Source organism: Castor canadensis, chromosome 10 (genome assembly GCF_047511655.1).
Source record: "Castor canadensis chromosome 10, mCasCan1.hap1v2, whole genome shotgun sequence".
Taxonomy (NCBI): Eukaryota; Metazoa; Chordata; class Mammalia; order Rodentia; family Castoridae; genus Castor; species Castor canadensis.
In genome coordinates, this window is record NC_133395.1 from 143359394 (window position 1) to 143381648 (window position 22255).

The 22255-nt window shown below is 43.1% G+C and overlaps 2 protein-coding genes across 8 annotated transcripts in view; one reads left to right on the plus strand and one right to left on the minus strand.

The window, feature by feature from the left end:
* Positions 1-44: 44 nt before the first annotated feature.
* Mbd4 (methyl-CpG binding domain 4, DNA glycosylase) lies at positions 45-8925 on the minus strand. The gene is made up of 8 exons (XM_020175613.2): positions 8680-8925; positions 6826-7056; positions 5575-6419; positions 3016-3087; positions 2802-2936; positions 1851-2000; positions 1299-1402; positions 45-345 (listed from the first exon to the last, which is right to left on the minus strand). Exons 1-8 carry the CDS (start codon positions 8766-8768, stop codon positions 268-270), a joined length of 1704 nt encoding a protein of 567 aa, XP_020031202.2. The 5' UTR covers positions 8769-8925; the 3' UTR covers positions 45-267.
* A 110-nt stretch (positions 8926-9035) lies between these two features.
* Ift122 (intraflagellar transport 122) overlaps positions 9036-22255 on the plus strand; it is a 66309-nt gene continuing 53089 nt past the window's right edge. For 4 of the 7 annotated variants that reach the window (XM_074044462.1, XM_074044456.1, XM_074044458.1 and 1 more), the window contains exons 1-3: positions 9037-9201; positions 19285-19351; positions 20705-20789. In XM_074044462.1, the coding sequence (XP_073900563.1) occupies positions 9161-9201; positions 19285-19351; positions 20705-20789 (193 nt within the window). In that variant the 5' untranslated portion in view covers positions 9037-9160. Of the gene's footprint in view, positions 9202-19284; positions 19352-20704; positions 20790-22255 lie in introns of all 7 variants that reach the window. The other 3 variants (XM_074044461.1, XM_020175610.2, XM_074044460.1) reach the window with 2 other exon arrangements.

Here is a 22255-nt window from a genome sequence, read left to right on the forward strand (position 1 = left end):
ATTTCCACCTTTCTTTATTGGAAGAGTCATATTCATTTTCAGGATTGTTATCAAATAATTTATTTAGAAAAAAATCTCAAAATATATTCTAGAATCTTCAGCATCAAAGATCCACCAGTGGCACGCACACTAAGACAATAGACACTGGGCTTCCAGTTGAGCTAGTGACAATCTACATGCCTGGAAATATGGCTGGCTTTGTAGAATGGAGCTCTTAGAAGCAAGTGCAAAGCAATGCATAAAACACAGTTAGGAAACATACAGGGTTTAAGACAGGTTTAGTTTTTCATGATTTTCCCAAAGCCAGTCATGATATTTATTTAACTTGTGGTCTTCAGGGTGCACCTGGAAGAAATACAACACATTAGGAGTCGTGTAAGTTAGTTATAAATACACTTTTGAAAATTGGTTTTAGGGCTGAGGTGTGGCTCAAGTGGCAGAATGCCTGTCTAGCAAGCACGAGGCACTGAGTTCAACTCCAGTACCATAATAAAAAAAAAAAATCAATTAAAATGGGCTTTCAAAGGTTTGGAAAGAAACAGGACTTTATAATATACCTGAAATATAAAATCACCTTTAAACAAGTAGTGTTCATGAGTGGTTAAAATTGTACCTTATATTAAGGTCATCCTGTACAGTTTACAAAGTACTTTCCAATTCAGAATTGACCCAGACCTGGAGCAGAAGGTAGTGATGACAGAAGTCAAGTCACAGCCCATTTTCTGGAAGGAGGCTGTAGGCCTGAGAGGTTAAAAGGGTTGCTGAGGTCACAGTGGATTGCTCTGGTGGAGCAGGAAGAGGAAGGCCGTGGCACTTCAGCCTGGGCCAGACCACATAGTTCTGGCTGAATGCTTTACAGCGAGTGAAGCTAAGAGGGCCATGTATGAGGGGGCAGCTGGAGTTACCATAGTCACCTGAGACTCTAGGAGAAACCCCACAAGCAAACATTCTAAGCCCAGGCCCGTCTGTTTTCCTTTGGTGGTATCCTTTTGACAGGAGGCAGACCACATCGGGCTTAGAGATTGTACAAGAATGGGGAAGGACAGGAACAGGGGCAGAAGTGACAAACTGCTGGAGGTCATTCAGAGCCACATCAAGGGGGTCTTTGCGGACTTGGGGAGCGTTTGTGGACCCTCACCCTGCTGCCATTGCCTTCACGACACCTTCTGAGCTGGGAACAAACCGGTTGGGATTGCAACAGGACTTTTGTACAGTAAGCAGTTTTAACCATATTGGTGGATTTCTCTTGCCTCAGAGTCAAGTGTGCTGGATATGTTATGGCTGGGAGTGAGCCTTACCTGCTTCCACTCATTGACGCAGAAAATTCGGTAAGAGTCATTGCCGTATTTACCAATCCCATGAAGCTCGATTGGATACTTCCACTGCTTTGTCAGATACTCATCTGAAGAATACAGCATCCCACATGTGAGGTCAGCTCTAGGAAGACCCCTTCCCTAAACTGGCAGTGATGGAGGCAGGGTGGAGAAACAGCAGAACAGGACAGGAAAGACACCTTCCAAGGAACCCCGGTTGCAGTCACTCTTCCTTCTGTATTCCTGCAGCACCCTCATCACCTGCCTCTTCCTAAATGTTATTTTGTGCTATTAATTAGACAGAGGTGATGACTTCCTTCCGAATTCTCCCCACATGGCCTAACCCAGGGGTGGGCAAACACAGCCTCCTAGGTCAGGTGGAGACTGCAGTTTGGGGCAAGCAGACAGTTTTAAAATGCCTTTGGTTCTTGAGCTGGATGATCTCTATTAATATAGCATCTGAGAACATTAACATTTAAGGGGTGGCTCTTGAATAGGCTCCATTTGTTTCTTTCCTTTGGGAATAGGGGAACATACCTGAGAACTTGATAATGGTTTTTGCCCGGAGATCGTAGAGACCAAGAGGCTTAAGAAGTTCTGACACGTCTCTCCAGTCTGCAGTTCTTGCTACCTCGGCCGAAGGGTACTTCTCTAGAAACTCCCAAAGCACAGGGATCGCCATTTTGCCTGGGGAGTACACATGGCTGTAAGATTAAAGCCTCAGAAGGGCCGGTTTCCTGTTCAGGGAGTTTTTTCATCTAAAAATCTCATACAGAGGCTTGGTTTGCTTGTCCTGCTACTGACAAAAAGATGTCCCCTGATCAGCAGTCATTTTCAGAGTCAAATATTAATACTGAGAATCTATTTGGCTAATAGCTGAATTACATTGAAACTGGCCTTGGTACTGGTTTTTAAATAATCAGATCACTAGATAACTACCATAGTAGCATACAGAACATGAGGTGCATTCAATGAAAAAGAATGCTTTTAAATATGGCAGAGGGCAGAGAAATGTTCATTGATGACCAAAGCTAATTTGGAAGTAGGGAATAAAATGACAATCTGTCACTTAATGCTAAAAAGGCCACTGGATGTTATCTAGTCTAACTTTTGTTTTTTTTTTGGTGGTACTGGGGTTTAAGCTCAGGGCCTCATGCTTGCCAGGCAGGTGCTCTGTCACTTGAGCCACTCTACTGGCCCTTTTCTGTGATGGGTGCTTTTGAAATAGGGTCTCATGAACTATTTGCCCATGCTGGCTTTGAAACGCAATCTTCTGATCTCTGCTTCCTGAGTAGCTAGGATTACAGGCTGAGCCACTGACACCAGCCTAGTCTAACTTTCTTATGGGTGAAGAGTTTGAGGGCTAGAAGAGAAAAGCCTTGGCCAACCTACAGAGAACTGAAAAGGACCTGGAACCAGGCCTCTTAACCAATTCAGTGCTTTCTCCAAACCACTCTGTTCTAAGATGGATACAAATCACCAGCAAACCTGAGGTCCGATTCAGAAATATAGTCGCGATGAGGAGTTTCCAGGGATCGTGAAAAAGTGTTTCTTGGACGAGATTAAAAGGTGACCGAGGAGGGGTCCATTTCCTGAAGGCTTTGCGTCGTGGGGGGCTAAGAGCTAAACAAACACATGGCATTAGAGCTGTCTACCTGAAATGCACTTAAACAATCTGATGTTCTGATTGGGAAAGGGATACCTTCTTTGTTATACTTGCTGGAAAAATACAGGCTTGTTTTCCGTTTTTCTATTTGTGTTCGCAGGATGTCTTCTGCAAAGGAAGAGGAAACACTGTTTACAGCATCTCTCTCTGCTGCATATGCCTATAATCCCAGCACTTGGGAGGTTGAGGCAGGAGGGTTGTGAGTTTGAGGCCAGTCTGACCTACATATTGAAACCTTGTTTCAAAAAAAAAAAAAAGAAGAAAAATAAAAAGCTGGCATTATTCTAAGTACTTAAATTTAATTCTACAAATGACCTATAAGCTAGGCAGTACTTTATCTTCACTTTACAGATAAGGAAAATGAGGTGCAGGGAAGCTTAGCTAGTGTCAGAGCTAAGTCAAAGGTGGCAGTCTGGCTCCGGAGCCCAGCCCTCTGACTACTGTTTCCCTCGTTCTCTTTTCTTCTGTCAGTACTGGGGTTGAACTCAGGGCCTGGGGCTTGCTAGGCAGGTGCCATAGCACTTGAGCCACACTGCCAGCTACCCTATTTCTCTCTGATTCATGCAGAGATCGCTGTATTGAAAAACTGCAAACAGCATGGAATATTTTAACCTATAACATATTTAATGTGGCCATTAGAATATTTTTGAGACTATATCACTTATATTTTTCCATGACATTAATTTCTAAATGAAAAAAAGCAACATTCTATATATGATCGCAATTTTATAAGTGTATATGGATGTATATGTATACACATATACAGAGAAATCGAGAATGAAATAAACCAAAATGATATAAAGGTTGTTGGTGAGTGGAAACTTTTCTTTCTGCTTTTTTTTTTGCTATATTTTCTAAAATTTCTGCAGTGGACAATTATATTTGCCAAAAAAACAAACAAACAAGGATTCAGAAAAAATAGAAAGTGCAGGAAAACCTAAGCTCTGGACGCTGAAACACCACTACTGAGACTTCTCAAATTTCTAAAATCATATTTAAATCCCCTTTAGCCATACTCTCTAAATTTGAATACCAGTTAATAATATCTTGCATTTGTATAGTGAAGCCATCATTCTCACTTCTCATTTTATAATATTCTTTTTTTTTTTTTTTGAGACAGGTTCTTGCTATATAGCATAGGCTGATCTTGAACTCATGATTCTCCTGCCTCTGCCTCCCAAGTCCTGGGATTACAGGTGTGTATCACCAGACCTGGCTTCATTTTACAATATTCTTGATATGAAAATAGAACTAGTGATAGTTATTGCTTCCATTTTACAGCTGAAGAAACTAAGGCTTGGAAATTCAGCAACTATCCCCAAATGACACTGGGGTTGACTCTACACTGGAACAAGTGTCCAGGTCTTCAGCTATCTAGTTACTTTTTCTATTCTAGTTTGCATAGGTAAAGCCCAGTTGAAAGGAAAAAACAGCACAAAGGAAACTGCTCTTACAAGCCACTTTATACCATCTTCTATGGATTCTTATAACTACTAGTTAACCTCCTTCATTACTAGCTTGCCAACTTCTGGCTAAGCCAATAGGGAAGTCTTCACACCTGGTAATCTCATAATACCTAATCTTATATTAGCACCAGACTTCCATAAATATAGGATGAAAAGAATACTTACATCTTAGTCACAATAAGATGCTTTTAAATATTTAATTTGCCCATTATACAAGCAATAAATCTACATAAACCCCAATGGTTCCTTTAAGTAGCTCCAAGTCTTTTAAGGACAGACTTGAAGAATTCTTTGCAGCTCTTAGGTATATATGGCCATTTTCTGTTGAAGGTAGAGAAATGCCAGGCAGAGAAAAGAGATCAACTTACAGGTGGGATTGATGACAGGAATCCAAGGTAACCCCCCTGCTTCTACCAATCTGTCTGCGCTGTGTTCCCTAAGGGTTTTAAGTAAAACTACTATTCTTCTGTATGGGAGTTATTCATTATACCCTAATGGCATAGTGAATAACTAACACAGAGCTGCTCAAAGATCTCCTTTTTAGCTATTATTCACTGAGGCATTACAAAGGCAAAATTGCTAAGCTCAGAATCTGTATTAAGAGGACATCACAAATAATACATGAACTATGTGATTACACATTTGAATTATTTAGAGCTCTTGAATCTTTTAGAGAAGCATTACATTATAATCAAGATAAAAATGACCGTGATATATACGAAATTAAATTGGAAGTCACACATCAGTAGAAAGTTACAGGAGGGGTGTGAAGACACGGATGTCGCCTAAGTGAAGCCTTTCAATTTTCCTTCAAGTCTTAAGACTCCTGGCTGGAAAGAGGGTGCGAAGAGGGAAAGCAGTGCTGAGGAAAGTCCCAGCTGTTGCCCCCAAGAGAGATGATGGCAGCTCTGACAGGCACCAACCTCTTTTGCTGGGTATCCTGCAAGTGCCATAGGACAGGGCTTAACAATCAGTAGGAATATTAGGATCAACTGGGAGAATGTATCTGACCATGGCCCTCTCCCTTCACCCTGTTCCCACATCTGAACCATTTGCAGGCATGAAATACAAGATCCAGGGGTACGAACTCCTTGTCACATGGTTAATAGCGCTTCATTGCACTGAATACCTTGAAATGTTTTCTCAGAAGTCAAGTCGCTCTTGGCTAGGGAGCAGTTGTGCGTTTCAGAGCCACATTTTAAAATGTCAAGATGCAAATGCTCCTTCTTTCCCCCATCTTCTGCTGTTGTTCTGGTTTCCTCTTGTTCTAAAAAGGTATCCTCACGCTTCTCATGGTCTGCTTCTTCAGTTGAACATAATTTGTTTGTGATGCCAGAAGTTATCTGTTCAAGATGAACGTCTGATCCTGAACTCAGTAATTCTTCTTTTGCAAGGCTGTCTTCTCCATCGGTCACACTGAGGGCCTCCCTGCCTGCTTTGGCATCAGAACTGCAGGAAGAGTCATCCAGCTGGTCTTCTTGAGCAACAGGCTCCTCTTCAGCATCTGCTCTATGAGGCACACATTCTCTTCTATTACTTTGAACAGAATCTGGAAGACTCTTCCTATATTTGCTTTTGGTTTTCTTAATTTGAATTCCTTTCAAAACTGTCACCTTTCTTCTGGACTTACTAACCTTCCTGAATTTATGAACACCTTCATCTTCTTTCAAATGCAAGTGAATGGAATTAAAGCCAGACTGTCCTCTGCTATCTTGCAACTCTGAACTACTACTTGGCAAAGGAATCATATCTTTTTTCCACCTGCTTCGTGTCCTGATGTTCCGGTTTGAAAAGTCACTTTGATTTTGCAATTGGGAAGTCACACCTACCAGGCTGCAGTCTTTATGCCCTGACTTGACAACCTTTTCAGACACTACAGTAAAATCAAAGTCTTCTGGCTTCAGAGATGTCTCTCCATTTTTGTGAAGATAATTAACAAGTGATATTTTGGATCTGAACTTCAGTCCTTGTGGGCTAAAACAATGATATTAAAGGAAATTTACTGTTAGTATATAGATATGACCTTAAAAAAATTGATTCAAATTTCAGGGATTTCTAATTAATAATTCCCAAATGTTTGACATGGATGTTTGTCTTTTGAAAGTTTAAAAAAAAGTGATAAAGGGCCCATTGAAATACATTCCTCTATAATAGCTTAAAATAAAACTTACTTACACCATTAATCATTCATAATAAGGGTGACAAAATCAACGTAACTGCCTCCCAAATCATGTGATATACCTAACCAGTAACATTGAAGAAACAGAATCCACAGTGGTTTTATGATAAAAGTAAACTGAGACCTCTACTGTGCTGTCACACAACTGTCTAGACAACATGATCTGTCTGTCCATCTATACTCGACACCATGCATGCTTACCTGATAAAGTATACATCAAACCTTCCTGCTGTTTTCCCAGATAACCTCTGTTTCACAACTCGTTCCCATCCACACGGGACAGGCCGGTGGCCCTCTGTCATTGCAGTACTGCCACACTGAGGAGCAGCAGTGGGTTCTTGTGGGAGGGGGTCACATTCACTGCTTCTTTTTATCACCGTTTGTTTTCCTTCTTCTCCCACTCTTCCCAACCCCACCACAACATCTTCCTTGCTGGGAAAATAAAACACAAGGGATTGACATTTGAGATTTAGTTTCCTCTGTTTATTCAGTGACAATCCATGACAGTGGAGGAAACCCATGGACCATTCAGATTAAAATAGGGGAGACTGAAGTCAGTATGGACAAGTCCTGAGAGTATGGACAAGCATGAGAGTATCTTCTCGTCCTCCAACCTGGGTTCAAAAATGATGAAAATCTCTGAAATCTCAGTGAAAACCTCAAGCTACTTGCTAAAACTTTTTGGGTTAATCATCCAATAGGGCTATTATAAAGATTTCGGGTGACTTTAAGAATGTGAGCCAAGAGCTGAGCCCTTAACCTGGGAGCAACACAACTGCTTAAAGCAATCAGGGAATCAAGCCCCTCTTCTGCAAATAAGCAAGGGGAAACTTTACCTACAGATGCATTTTTCTGAGGGAGAGTGTCTACAGCTTTCATCAGATGTTGTTAACCCTCTGAAGGGTAAATAATTTCTGACAAAAAATTTCAAATATCAGTCTGGAAGAGTGGCTCAAGTGGTACGAGCGCCTGCCTAGAAAGAGTGAGGGCCTGAGTTCAAACCCCAGTGTCACCAAAAAAAAAAAAAAAAAAATTTTTTTTTTTTCAAATATCCTTCATTCTTTTTTGTTTTTCTCTTTTGAGATAGGGTCTCCCTGTACAGCCCAGGCTGGCCTGGGATTCACATGCAGGATGCTCCTGCCTTGGTCTCCCAAGTGTGGGAATTTGAGGTACACATCACTCAAATCTTCATCTCGATTCTCATGGTAAATGTTTTGTGAGGTGGGTAGCAGAGTAAGATTTACTCCCATTTTGTTGATAAAACTGAGTGATGAAAAGGTTAAATCACTTGCAGAGCTGATACCAGGTCCTGGGTCTATCAAATCATGGTCTCATACTTCTCTGTACTATTTGAATAAAAAAAACTTCAGTAAAGTCATATATTTTAAAAGGTGGATGAATCGACAGGGGTCATCTTTCCGACAAATAGGGAAACCAAGCAAGAAAGAGTGATGAACTAGAATTAGAATCATGGTAGTCTGATGTCATTTGGGGTGCTAGATGGAGGTTATGAAATAAAGGTTTTCTTATCTCTAAGTATATTAACTCTGAAGTCGAAACTAGGCTCAAATCCCAGCTGGACCATTTACTAGCTGTGCGTCTGAGAGCAAATAACTTAAGCTCTCAAAGTCTCCCTTCTTCTGTAAAAAGGAATAATACCGATTTTAAGGAAACTGTGAGGGTTAAGTCATCTTAGCCTCCCATCACACCTATGCGAGCAGACGATTAGCGGTACCTTCCTCTGTTCCTTTTTCTAAGACCCGTTTCTGGGGCGTCCCTGGGTGCCGACCATCTTTTCCGAGATCTCCCTAGGATCCTCCATCCAAGCTGACCTCTACTTGCCCTTCACACCCCCCCCTCCCCCGTCCTGCTCCTCCCAGCACCCGAGTCAATTTGGGCAAGGAAGACTGGCACAGCCCAGGGCTGCTCCCACGGGAGGAGACATCATCAGACCTAGTAATTACACCTGCCGGCCTCCGGGTCCAGGGAACCGACTCCCCCGCTCCCATTCTACAGGTGGTGAAACTGAGGCCCGGGGGGGGGATGAGAACTTGCCGGAGGTCACAAAGTCGGTCAGGAGCTAGGCTCTCACTGGAAGCGACCGATGGGGTAGCTCCGCCGTTCCCAAGGCTTAGATTCTGCATCGCAGCTGTGAGAGTCCAGTGGGCTCGGGCTGCGGCAACAAGCCAAGAGGTGCAACGTCCCGGGTACGGAGTGACCTAAGATGTGAAAACTTCGGTTCAGAACCACCTCCTCCGCCACAGCCGCCATTTACATGGTTCCGCCAATCAAATCACTCGTTGCGAAGCGGCACCGCCTACCCCACACTCCATGGCCAATCGTGTACGCTCTTCTGGGCTCGCGTTCCATCTAAGCTTTGGCCCCCTTTTAGGCATGCGTAGTCAGAGCTACACGCGCGCGAGGCTCACTGCGCATGTGCGTTGCCAGGGGTAACGCAGGTAGCCAAAGTGGTTCGCGGAGTGGATCCTGTGGCTGAATCTGGGGAGGAGGGGCCTAAGGCGTGAGGGAAGCTGCGATGAGGACCTCGTTGAAATGGAAAATTAAAATCGATCAGTGGTGAGGAGCGGGACAGTCGGGGAGAAGCGGGAGGTCGAGCTCCGGTATGGCGGGAGCCGCTGCGTGACCGCCATGGTTGCCAGGGCAACGGGCTTGCGGCCTGGGCCTGTGGACCAAGGCCTGGAGGCTGCATGTGACCCTCCACTGTGGGTGGGTGGAGAAATTGAGGCTTGGAGAGGGGCAGAGGGTTCCGCTGGCGGGGCGTGGGGGGGGATTTGGGGTGGGTCGTACGTAATCACCGTCCCGTCTTCTCCGGCCTCAAAATCCCCCTTGAGCTCATCTCGCACCCACCACAGTGTTTCTCAACCTCACAATTTTTGCCACGTCCACGGATTACCCATAGCCCTGTTTGCTTGACATGTTTCTCCAAATTGTCTCCCTTATTTTCGCTGAAATATGGGTTTGTATTTTACACGGAATCTTAATTACTCCACGTGTGAAAAGCCGGTATCCTTTGCTATTAAGCGCCAGAGGGCACGTAAAACTTTTAAGCAGGGAAAAGCAAAACAGTGCTCCTAAGTTGTAGCTAGAGGCTGTTGCCAGCGAGCCTTTCTGGCATGAGGGCTAATGGGTCTCCAGCTAGACCTTCACAGCCAAGATCGACAACTTAAGATGAGCGTCAGGCCAAGACCTCCTAATTAGAAAGCTGGAAAAGGAACCGGAAGAGAATGACTTTCTCATCTTCATGATTTAAGGTTGTTCCACGTCCTCTCCTGTTTCTATCACTGGAATCCATCACACAGTGGTATCTCTGGGGACATACTGACCTACGGGATCGTTCTCCTCAGCCTGATTTCAGCATCTTTCAGCTGAGCGTGGTGGTGAAGTCTGTGTTGGCTCCAGGGACAGGGAACTTGCCATTTTCTTTTCTGAGGCCTTTCTCTCTGTAGCATACTTCTTCTGTTCTCACACTGACATCCTGAACATCCCTGCAGTCTTCCTTAGGGGATGATCACTCCCTTTTTGTGCTTTGCACTAAGCACTTACACCTCATCATCTGCTCACAGCAGCCCTCTGAGATAGGTACTACACTTACCTCTGTTTTTCGGATGAGGACACTGAAGCACAGAGAAGACAGATAATTTGTCAAGGCCACACAGTGGGTGGTGGAGCCAGCTTTCAAGTTTAGGTGATCCTCACTCCAAAGCAAGTGCTTTCAGCCACTACATTAATTTCCCAAGTGTTACAGAGGTGGCAAATGCAACTGCCTGTAGGAGTCAGCAGGTAACATAGATGGGAGGTGTTTTTTCCTGTTATCTAGGAATACTGAGGATTTAACTCAGAGCCTTAAACTTGCTAGGCAAATGTTCTACCACTGGAGCTATGCCCACCTTCCTCCACTCCTTTTGCTTTTTTTGTTTTTCAGGTAGGGTCTCCTGCTGTTGTCCTAGCCAAACTTAGCCCACAGTCTACTTCCAGAGTAGCTGGGATTACAGAAGGGTATCACTAAGCCCGGCCTCTAGGAATATTATTCTGTAGCCTACTTGAAACATGTCTCTTTGTCAGTGTATCTTTCATTTCAACTTTTAATGCATATTTTTGTAAAAAGTGAAATTCTTTGTACTTCTTTCTTCACTCTGTTATTAAAGTACTCACAGCACAGGCTGGTGATAACTGGCAACTGGGCACTTGGCTTTGATGTCAGAGAGCAAGAGAGAGTGGCAAGGCCTCTATTTGAAAGGGGAAGCTGCTGCTGTGCTTCTGCCAACTACTACCGTGCAGGAACTTGGCCTGGTGCGCCCAGATCCTCCTATTCTCACCAGAAGCTAGGAATCTGGGTTTTTAATGTGAAATGTCCTAATTTTTAAGTGTTGGCACTTAATTGGAAAAAAACAAGTAAAACACCATGTGGGCCAAGCAAAACATTTGCTAGCCAAATGCAGCCTGGTCTGCTCTGTTCTCAACCCCTGGCACAGGATTTTGCTCATGCCTCTCTTGTGGTACTTAGAATCTGTCGAGTGTAAGAGCTGTTTTTTTAATCTGTTTATGCCAGAAGTCTATAAACCTGTTAAAAGCAATGGCTATGTCTCCAGAGCCCAGTCCAGTCAGTGGTTGTTGTGACTATTTAGTGGATAGATGTACACGAGTGAGTAAATGAATGATGAAATCAGCTGGCCCGTTAGAGGTTTGAAACAACCTGTTAGGATAGGCGATACAGAACAGCAGTTCTGATAACAGCCAGATATGCCAGTTAGAAATCCAGAATGAAACAGAACAAAAATAGAAACCACAGCAAATAGATAGTGAAGGTCAGCATCACCCACGTCACTTACTGCCCTCATGGGCTCTTTGGCTTCCAGTGTGACCTTGCAATTGCAGCAGAGCTCTTCCTAGGCCTGCTGCTGGGCTACTCTTATTCTGGATTTCACAAACTCATGTCAAACTGTGCGTTTTGCTAGGTGGTCCTCCCGACCCTCTTCTCTCCAGGGTTGCAAACATTGAAATTTTTGCTTTAGAGTTTCCTATTCAGAGATCCTTCCCAAAAATGCTCTTCTGCCCTTCTCTGAGCCCCCTTACTTTTCCCGCTAGATGCACTGCTGCAGTTCCTCTCACATGGGGCCTTGCTAGGCTTGTGGCCTTATTCCCATTAGGCTGGCATTGCTGCCACTCCCCATTCACCCCAGCTCACGTTCACTGAGCTCATTGTCTTGTGTAGACTCTGCAATGATCTATGAGGTCAGAATTGTTATCCCATTTACAAATAAAGAAATTGAGATTCAGTGTGAGGGTTGGGGTCATAGCCCAGTGGTAGAGCGCCTGCCTAACATCTATTAATCCCTGAGTTCCACCTCCAGCACCACACACAGACAACAGAGAGCAAGTAAGTGGAGTAGTTATGTATAGATCATGTAGTGCTTCGAAAGGCCCCTTGGGGCTTTGGTTTACAGTGGACTGCATACAGGATTGGTGGAGAGCAAGTGGCAGGACTTACCTTCCATCTCTTCGCAGAGGACTCTGATGATGTATGTTTTGACAATTTATTGTTTTCATAAAAGGGGACAGATGGGCAGAGAGCCATCTTACAGCAGAACAGACTGCCTGTAGATGAGTGAGCTCCCAACCCTGGACTGTTCAGGCTGAGGCTGGATGGCCATGTGCAGGAAAACTTTGCCCTGGTGGGGGCGTTAGACTACACGACAAAGTCTAGAGTCCTTTCCAATTCTGAGTTTCTATGATCTCATGATGTAATTAAAGTCTGAGAAGTTTAAGATAAAATCTTGTCGGTTTGTCAGTTATATTCAATGCCACGTACCGTGGGTTCACAAACGTATAATATAAAACATAGTCATTTTCCTCCAGTTGCATATGAATAGAATTAAAGAGGCAGTATCTGAAACAGTGAAAATATAGAAAGTTATATAATTGAGAGCTAACCTAAATTGTACAGAGTCTAAGTACAGTAAGAGTTTAAGTTTGGGGCTATGTTATATGTATATGTAAGTTGTGTGTTATATGTTCGTTATGTTTTAGGAAGGCAAATGTTGAGAGATTCTGAGAAAGTGAATTTTCACATCTAAGAGGAAGAAGTTTAGGCTCAGCCCAAATGAGACACTTTAATAATCTAATATCTCAACCCAAAATAACCCTGACAAAGAAGCCACACGGGAATCATTTGATGAGCTCAGATGTGTATGAGGCAGAAAGGGACCACATAACTAAGGACTATAGAGGACAAATGCAGACCCCTCCAAACTCTGATGTCCCATCACAGCACCCCACAAGTGTCAGATGTGCCACTCCCAACCCCACCCCCAGGAGGTAAGAAGATGGCTCTTCTTATTTTGTAGGTGAGGGGAAAGGTGAAGATAGAGGTCAACTTTTCTGGCCTCAGTTTCCCTCTACTTTTCACTGTACTGCACGCTTCTCAGAACGTGAAACATGCTGAGGATCACCCCCAAGCCCCAAGTCAGATAAAGAAAGTGCAAGAAAGGAAGAAACCCAGGGCTACTACCATATCACAGTAAGGAAGTGCTCAGGGCTCAGTGTGTCCCGCTGGAAAGGATATGACACTTATCTGTGTTCAGTTTCTCTGTCAGCCAGCTGTATGACAGCAAACAACTTGCCTCTTTAGGCCAGTGGCCTAAAGGCCTGCCCTGTCTATCCCATTGTGTTATGATAACGTGAGTGAGTTCATGTAAGTTTCTGCTCTGACAACTCTTACCTGCTGAGTAAGAGTGAAAAGGCCTCTGTGGTCAGTGGAGCCTGTGCTGTGTGATTCCACTTAGTGTGGAACCGGACGAGAGGAGTAGGGGCAGGGAAGCTGTTGATCAAAGGGCGCCAAGCTTCACACTGGAGGAATGAGTTTCAGTTGCCCACTGCACTGCATAGGGACCACAGCTATTAGCTATTAGTATATATTTCAAAATTGCTAAGAGGATAGATTTTTAACACTTTCACTACAAAAAATGCTAAGTTGTTGACGTGATGACTGTGTTAATTAGCTTTCTATAATATACACATACATCAAAACATCACATTGTACCCCGTAAATATACACAATTATTATTTGTAAATTGAAACTTACAAAAACTTTCTGGATTCTACATGAGATGTCTTGTCTAAGTGGTAATACTTTTTTGCTTTTGATAAGGCATGAAAACAATTGCTAATTATTCTGCAACTGTGGCACATGCTAACAATGACAGTAACGAAGGCGACAAGTGTAGCGGTTAGAGCATGGGCTTCAGAACTAGGTTGGGTTCGAATCCTGGCTCCACCTCCACTCTGTAGCAGTTTATTTTCAGGCAAGTTGTTAACTTTGTTGTGCCTTGGCTTTCTCATCTGAAAGATAAGTATAGGATTGTCGTGAGGTTAAGTGTTAATACAGTAAGCATTTAAACTATACCTGGTATACACAGTAATATAGGTGCTCAGTAATGTAAGACATTGATACCATTGGGAAAGCATTAGGGGTGACAGATTTGACATATGTGGCAGAAGGCAGTGCAGTGCAGGGCTGGGAGCACAGGCTCTGGAAGCAGACCCAAGTGAGATTCTGGCCCTTTCACTTAATGATGTGTGACATTGGGGAGGCACTTGCCTCCTTGAGACATGGTGTACTCATCCACGAAACACAGTGCACTTTCTCTCTCTGTATGCACAGGGGGTGGGTTCCAGCATCCCACAGATGTCAAAACCCATAGGTGCTCAAGTCTCTAATAAAAATGGGGTAGTGTTTGTGAGGAATTTGCATAGAACTACACTAGACTTTCAATCATCTCTACATGATTAAAATGCTATGTAACTGTCATACTCTGTTGTTCAGGGAATAGTGACAAGAAAAAAGTCTGTGTTCACTGCCAACACAATTTTTCCATTTATACACACACACACACACACACACACACACACACACACATACATATACATCTATATCTGTCGATCTATCTATGTTTGGTGAGACTGGGGTTTGAACTCAGGGCTTTGCACTTGTGAGGCAGGTGTTCTACCACTTGAGACCTGCCTCCAGCCCGTTTTGCTCTGGTTGTTTTAGAGATAGTGTCTCACTTTTTTGCCCAGGCTGGTCTGGACCACAGTCCTCCTATTTTAAACTTCCAGCTGTAGCTGGGATGGCAGGGACATACCACAACACCCAGCTTTTTTCCATTGAGATGAGGGTCTCACAGACTTTCCCAGGCTGGCATGGAACCATTTTTCTCCCAGTCTCAGCTTTCTGTGTAACTTTGTTTTTTTTTTTTTGGGTTTATTTTCTGTTTATTGGTTTGTTTGTTTCTTTTTTTTTTTTTTCTTTATTTTTTTTTTTTTATTTATTTTTTTTTCATTTTTCTTTTATTATTCATATGTGCATACAAGGCTTGGTTTATTTCTCCCCCCTGACCCCACCCCCTCCCTTACCACCCACTCCACCCCCTCCCGCTCCCCCCCTCAATACCCAGCAGAAACTATTTTGCCCTTATCTCTAATTTTGTTGTAGAGAGAGTATAAGCAATAATAGGAAGGAACAAGGGGTTTTGCTGGTTGAGATAAGGATAGCTATACAGGGCATTGACTCACATTGATTTCCTGTGCGTGGGTGTTATCTTCTAGGTTAATTCTTTTTAATCTAACCTTTTCTCTAGTTCCTGGTCTCCTTTTCCTATTGGCCTCAGTTGCTTTAAGGTATCTGCTTTAGTTTCTCTGCATTAAGGGCAACAAATGCTAGCTAGTTTTTTAGGTGTCTTACTTATCCTCACCCCTCCCTTGTGTGCTCTCGCTTTTATCATGTGCTCATAGTCCAATCCCCTTGTTGTGTTTGCCCTTGATCTAATGTCCACATATGAGGGAGAACATACGATTTTTGGTCTTTTGAGCCAGGCTAACCTCACTCAGAATGATGTTCTCCAATTCCATCCATTTACCAGCGAATGATAACATTTCGTTCTTCTTCATGGCTGCATAAAATTCCATTGTGTATAGATACCACATTTTCTTAATCCATTCATCAGTGCTGGGGCATCTTGGCTGTCTCCATAACTTGGCTATTGTGAATAGTGCCGCAATAAACATGGATGTGCAGGTGCCTCTGGAGTAACAGTCTTTTGGGTATATCCCCAAGAGTGGTATTGCTGGATCAAATGGTAGATCGATGTCCAGCTTTTTAAGTAGCCTCCAAATTTTTTTCCAGAGTGGTTGTACTAGTCTACATTCCCACCAACAGTGTAAGAGGGTTCCTTTTTCCCCGCATCCTCGCCAACACCTGTTGTTGGTGGTGTTGCTGATGATGGCTATTCTAACAGGGGTGAGGTGGAATCTTAGTGTGGTTTTAATTTGCATTTCCTTTATTGCTAGAGATGGTGAGCATTTTTTCATGTGTTTTCTGGCCATTTGAATTTCTTCTTTTGAGAAAGTTCTGTTTAGTTCACCTGCCCATTTCTTTATTGGTTCATTAGTTTTGGGAGAATTTAGTTTTTTAAGTTCCCTGTATATTCTGGTTATCAGTCCTTTGTCTGATGTATAGTTGGCAAATATTTTCTCCCACTCTGTGGGTGTTCTCTTCAGTTTAGAGACCATTTCTTTTGATGAACAGAAGCTTTTTAGTTTTATGAGGTCCCATTTATCTATGCTATCTCTTAGTTGCTGTGCTGCTGGGGTTTCATTGAGAAAGTTCTTACCTATACCTACTAACTCCAGAGTATTTCCTACTCTTTCTTGTATCAACTTAAGAGTTTGGGGTCTGATATTCAGATCCTTGATCCATTTTGAGTTAATCTTGGTATAGGGTGATATACATGGATCTAGTTTCAGTTTTTTGCAGACTGCTAACCAGTTTTCCCAGCAGTTTTTGTTGAAGAGGCTGCTATTTCTCCATCGTATATTTTTAGCTCCTTTGTCAAAGATAAGTTGCTCATAGTTGTGTGGCTTCATATCTGGATCCTCTATTCTGTTCCACTGGTCTTCATGTCTGTTTTTGTGCCAGTACCATGCTGTTTTTATTATTATTGCTTTGTAATATAGTTTGAAGTCAGGTATTGTGATACCTCCTGCATTGTTCTTTTGACTGAGTATTGCCTTGGCTATTCGTGGCCTCTTGTGTTTCCATATAAATTTAACAGTAGATTTTTCAATCTCTTTGATGAATGTCATTGGAATTTTGAGGGGAATTGCATTAAACATGTAGATTACTTTTGGGAGTATAGACATTTTTACTATGTTGATTCTACCAATCCATGAGCATGGGAGATCTCTCCACTTTCTATAGTCTTCCTCAATCTCTTTCTTCAGAAGTGTATAGTTTTCCTTGTAGAGGTCTTTCACATCTTTTGTTAGGTTTACACCTAGGTATTTGATTTTGTTTGAGGCTATTGTAAATGGAATTGTTTTCATACATTTTTCTCCCAGTCTCAGCTTTCTGTGTAACTTTGGATGATGGAGTGGCATCACTGCACCAAGGTATTGGTTGAGCTTGTTGCCTGGGCTGACCTTGAACCATGATCGTCCCAATCTCAGCCTTCCAAGTCACTAGGATTACAGTGGTGAGCAACTGGCACCTGGCTTTCCAAATATTTTTGATCCATGGATGTGGAATTCACCACATGCAGGGCTGACTATGATAATTCCTGCCTCACAGAATTTTTGTGAGGATTAAATGGAATTGTATACTTGAAGACCACATGAATAAGGACTGTGATAAGAGGCCCAAGTACTGTAACTGAGCGTGTGTATTTTTTAGACTGCTAGCAAGTACCAGTTAGTTTATCTCAGCTACACTTTTACAGTGGACTGTTTGAGACATACTGTCTTTTCTGCAGTGATAGGGGTTGAACTCAGGGCCTCACACTTGCTTAAGCAAGTGCTCTACCACTTGAGCCAGGCTCCCAGCCCTTTTTGCTCCAGTTGTTTTGGAGCAAGGGTCTTCTTTTTGCCCCTGCTGGCCTGGACTTCAGTCCTCCTATTTGCATTTCCTGTGTAGCTGGGATGGCAGGCGCACAATACCACATGGAGCCATTGGTTGAGATGGTGTCTCACTGACTTTTTGCCCAGGCTGGCCTCTACAATCATCAAAGATCTCTGCCTCCTGAGTAGCTAGGATTACAGGCTTGAGCCACCGTGCCTGGCCTTGACTGTGCTGTCTTGACACATTCTTACTAGTCACCTGAACAATGAAATCCTCTATTTAGGGCATTCAAGAATCTTTGTAATACACCCTCTCCTGTAATACACCTGAGTCAGAGGTCTTAGTCCAGTTTGATTATTTATATTACTTACTGTCTCTGCCTTTATATCTTTGCTTGTTCTGTTTTCTGTGCCTGAGAGCTGTACCTAGCATTCTCCTCCTGCATATCTCAAGGTCTTCCCTTACTCAAATATTGGTTTTTTTTTTGTTTTTGCCGTGCTAGGGATATTGAACCTAGGGCCTTGAACATGCTAGGCAAGGCAAGAGCTTTCCAATGAGCTACACTCCAAGCCCCAAATACTGTTTTGTTTTGTTTTTTATGAACCTCATCTTATCTTCTCTCCAAATCAGAATGCCATGTCTTCCTCCTTTGAATCATATAATACAGTTTCATTGTATCTCCAGTACAATTCTCACAATTTTTCTCTATATTTCACTTGATCTCAGAGGTCCTTGATATAAAATGGTTGCTCTTTCTATACAAGAGTGAGTATAGAATTTTTAAATAACCATAAGAAGGGTACTAAGGTAGAAAGGAGAAAAATGGAGGGAATGAACTAATTTGGGATATAATACATATATACATGGAAATGTGATAATGAAACTTCCTGTATAGCTATCTTAAACAAACAAAAGTCTTTTTTTAAAAAATGGAGGACAAGAAGGGAAAACAGGTCCTGTCTGGGGTTTGGTACCTGTAGGAGGGGAGAGGATATGAGGAAAGAGTGTAGGAGGGAGAATGTGGTGGAAATATTACGTAGTCACATATGAAAATGGGAAAATGAGACGTGTTGACACTGTTCCAGGAGTGGGGGGAGGAGGGATAAAGGAGAAAAATGGAGAGGGTGAATTCAACTATGATATATTGTAAGAACTTTTGTAAATGTCACAGTGTACCCCCAGTACAACACTATGATAAAAAATTAAAAAAAAAAACTCAGAAAACATACTTTCAGTTAAACTGAGATATCATCAGTTGTAATACACATCCCAAACTAAGAGATTCTAAAATGTGAAATAAAGATGGATGCCCTAGATTAATGGCATAGAATTCTGAGGGACCGTGTCTAATTCATACTGGCTGATAACTTTCTGCAGGCAGGGAGGGACTCTACCCACTTATCTTGTACCTGTTGGTGCCTCACACTTGAGGCACTCAGTGAATCTTTGCATTGCTAGGGGTGTCTAGCCCTCATGGTATCATTGGAAGAGTTAGAGCCCTTGGCTGTTGACCCTCGGAATCATTTCTGACGTCTGACTTCTGGACAAGAAGCTGACTGCTGAGCAGATCATGATTGAATGGGCTGTCAAGGTGTGGTGGTTGAATGGAATGTGCAAACAAATGCAGTTCTTAGTCATCATTCCCCCCACCCCCACACACACAGTGGAAGTGAAGTTTGCTTTCTCGGCTATTAGCAGACCTCATCATTTTGGCTTCTAATTGTTTTTTTGTCTTGTCTCCTGTTTAGTATCTATGGCCTCGCATTTAAGCCCGATGGAACTCAACTGATTGTGGCTGCAGGAAACAAGTTACTGGTAGGATTTTGTCTGAGCTTCCTTTCTAAGTGCTTTTTTTCCCCCTCGCTCTTGTAAGTAGTCTGAAATTTGATGCTCCCCCCCGCCCTTTTTTTTTTGAGATAAAAAAGGCAAGGTAGGAAAACCCAGTCATTGCTTTTTAATAGGGAAGGAAATGGGGCTTAATATTTAAAATAGATAAGTAAACTGTCTATCAGATAGGAACTTGTGAACAGTACCTCCTTTGGAGTCATTCGTCTTTCTCTTTTTGCTTTGAGACACCCATGAAATAGTTGAAGACAATCAAATGCCTTTGAAAATGAGTGGGTGTCAGTTCATATTTTGTCCTGAAAAATTAAACGACAGGATTGAAGGCGATCCCTTCCTGAGAACGCAGGTAGCCTGACCCAGACTTTGAGGCACTGGCCACCTAAACAATTCCATACAGATGCTGTTCTGTTTTTCATATTTTCAAAGGCTATAAGCTCCCCCTGGAACCTATCCCAGTGTACAAAAGTAATCTTCATAGAACTCTCTGTTTGACCTAAAAACCTTTATGATTTCCCTTCCTCCTGCCCTCCGTAAGTCCACTTCCTGTTCTCTGTGTCTCCAGATATGAAGAATGACTGATGTCTGTTTTTTGTATGGTAACTGCATAGTCTTAAACCCCAGTTAAATTGTTCTGCAGACTTATTCTCTCCAGGGTAAACAATCCAAATCCTTTCAGATTTTGTTCATAGGTTTTCTTCTGCAATATTCTGTGTGGGAGAGTTTTGCCCTGATTTTTCAGATGGTGTGTTTTTCACATTTGCACATATTAATCCATGGTACACAGCTATAAAATATCCTAAACCCACATTGCAGCTGGCTTTTCTAACACACCTTCCTACTTGCAAACTCAGTGCTCAGGCCTGTGACTTTGAAAGTCTTGGTAGCAACAAGAAACACCTCTCTCTGATGTTGATGTTAGGGGCAGTGGTAATACGAACATTTGCATGTGTTGTAAGCTGGCCCTTTGTGTGCTGGCTTTGTTTAGGAAGGCTTGCCTTGATTGGCTTCTTATCCAAACCCACGTGAGAATGAATGAAATTTGTAGAGGATTTCCGTGAAGTGAATGTTGGAGCCTTTGTTTCTCGAGGATTGATGGCATGTTCCTGGTCACGTAGAGCATACATAGACTCAGGACTTTCACTTCCTGGTTACCCAGCCTTTAGTCATATTCTTTCTCGTTTTGTAGTGCAGTCTTTACTTGATACAAATTTAGCATATTGACAACTGTTTTGTTATATAAACAAAAATACCAATAGCAACCCTACAAGAATTCTGAATATTTTGTATCATTTAGATAATCTACACTTCTGCTCCTTTTTGCAGGTTTATGACGCCTCTGATGGATCCTTACTTCAGCCCCTTAAGGGACACAAAGACACGGTGTACTGTGTGGCATATGCAAAGGATGGTAAGAGACTGTTCTGGGTTTTGGTCTGTAATGGCCTCATAGCTGCTCATTTTTCTCCTTAGGCAGTCTGTCTGTCATTATTTAAAAATACAACCTTCAGGTTCAGAAGATAGGAACTTGCTTAGTCTTCACTTCAGTCATTGAAGTGAACAGTATTTATCACAACCACCCATGTCCAAGGTGCAGGCACTGTCCAAGGTGCTTGAGACACTTCAGAGAACAAAACAGACAAGGGTCTGTTGGAGTGGGGAGGAAGACATGAAGAGCATAGAAAATAGAGAACTAAGTTGTACGATGGTAGGTAGTAGATTGTATGGAAGAAGAAAGGTTGAAGCTAATGCGGGGGATTGAGTGCTGGCTGGGTGGGAGGTTGGGGGCAACGCCCAGTGGTAGCAAGGGTATAGCCATTCAGATGGGGACAGGTGAGAGAGTAAGCTTTGGCATGTGGGGAGGAGAGCTCCTTCTGAGAGCAGAGCCTCTGCTGAGACCCTGGGGTGGGAGTGTGCGATGTCTACTGGGAGCCAGGGCACAGAGAACTGAGGAGCAATGGGGAATGAGGGTAGAGAGGTAACAGGCATGGGATAGCGGGATCGTGTTGGCCATTGTAGGGACTTTGGCTTTGATTCTCAGTGAAGATGAGGATAGGTTCTGAGTGGAGGAGGGATCAGATCTGACTTATATTTTATATTTGTATTGGAAATAGCCTGTGAGAGCTGAGGGTTGGGGCAGGGAGACAAGTGAGGAGCTGCTTCTAAGTGAGGCTGACTGGGGGCTTAGGTGATCTGAGTCTGGATATATTTTGAGGGTGGAGCCAATGGGATTACCTGATGGATTGGAAATCAGGTCCTAAGACTGAAGAGGTGATGATGACTCCCAGACTTTTGACCTGAGCAGCTGAATGGATGCAGTTGCCTTCTACTGAGGTAGCAAGGCTGCAGGTAGAGAGGCTTGCAGTGGAAGATCAAGAGTTCAGTTGTGGACATTGGAATGTGAGAAAAGAGGAGAGGAGGGAGAGAGTGGGTAGAATGGAGGCTTTGAGTGGGCAAGAGGATGTGGGACCTAGTGCACAGTAGGGCATATGCTTCAGATGGGGGTGTGGGAGGACCTACCCTTGGGGCCATGGGATGGTAGGAATCCCATGATTTCTTCCATGTTTTTAGTGAAAAGAAAGCCACAGCAGCAGAGAGCTCAGATGGGGAGGGAGATGTTAGAGAGGTGAGGAGAAGGGAGAAGTAAAATCACTGCCCAGGAAAGTGGGAGAATGAATGGACCAGGAGGTCCAGTGAGGTCCCCAGTGATGAACAAGAAGGGCCACTTGCAGCCAGGGATCATGAATTGAAAGTGAGATGGATTGGAGTGGTTATGTCTTCTCTAGCCATTCATTCTAAAGTGTGCAGAGGCAGGAGCTTCTGAAAGAGGTGGATTTAGCCAGTGATGGTTTTGTAGGCATGGTGAAGATGAAAGCA

What these genes read in the sequence shown, in the direction of transcription:
- Mbd4 (XM_020175613.2), bottom strand. Translation starts at nt 8,768, where the DNA reads ATGCAGAATCTAAGCCTTGGGAACGGCGGAGCTACCCCATCGGTCGCT. An exon ending in TTCTGAGAAAACATTTCAAG is followed by an intron (nt 3,088 to 5,574) that starts GTATTCAGTGCA and finishes CTTCCTTTGCAG; the next exon opens with AAGACATCCTGCGAACACAA. An exon ending in ATTTCTGAATCGGACCTCAG is followed by an intron (nt 2,001 to 2,801) that starts GTTTGCTGGTGA and finishes TGTACTCCCCAG; the next exon opens with GCAAAATGGCGATCCCTGTG.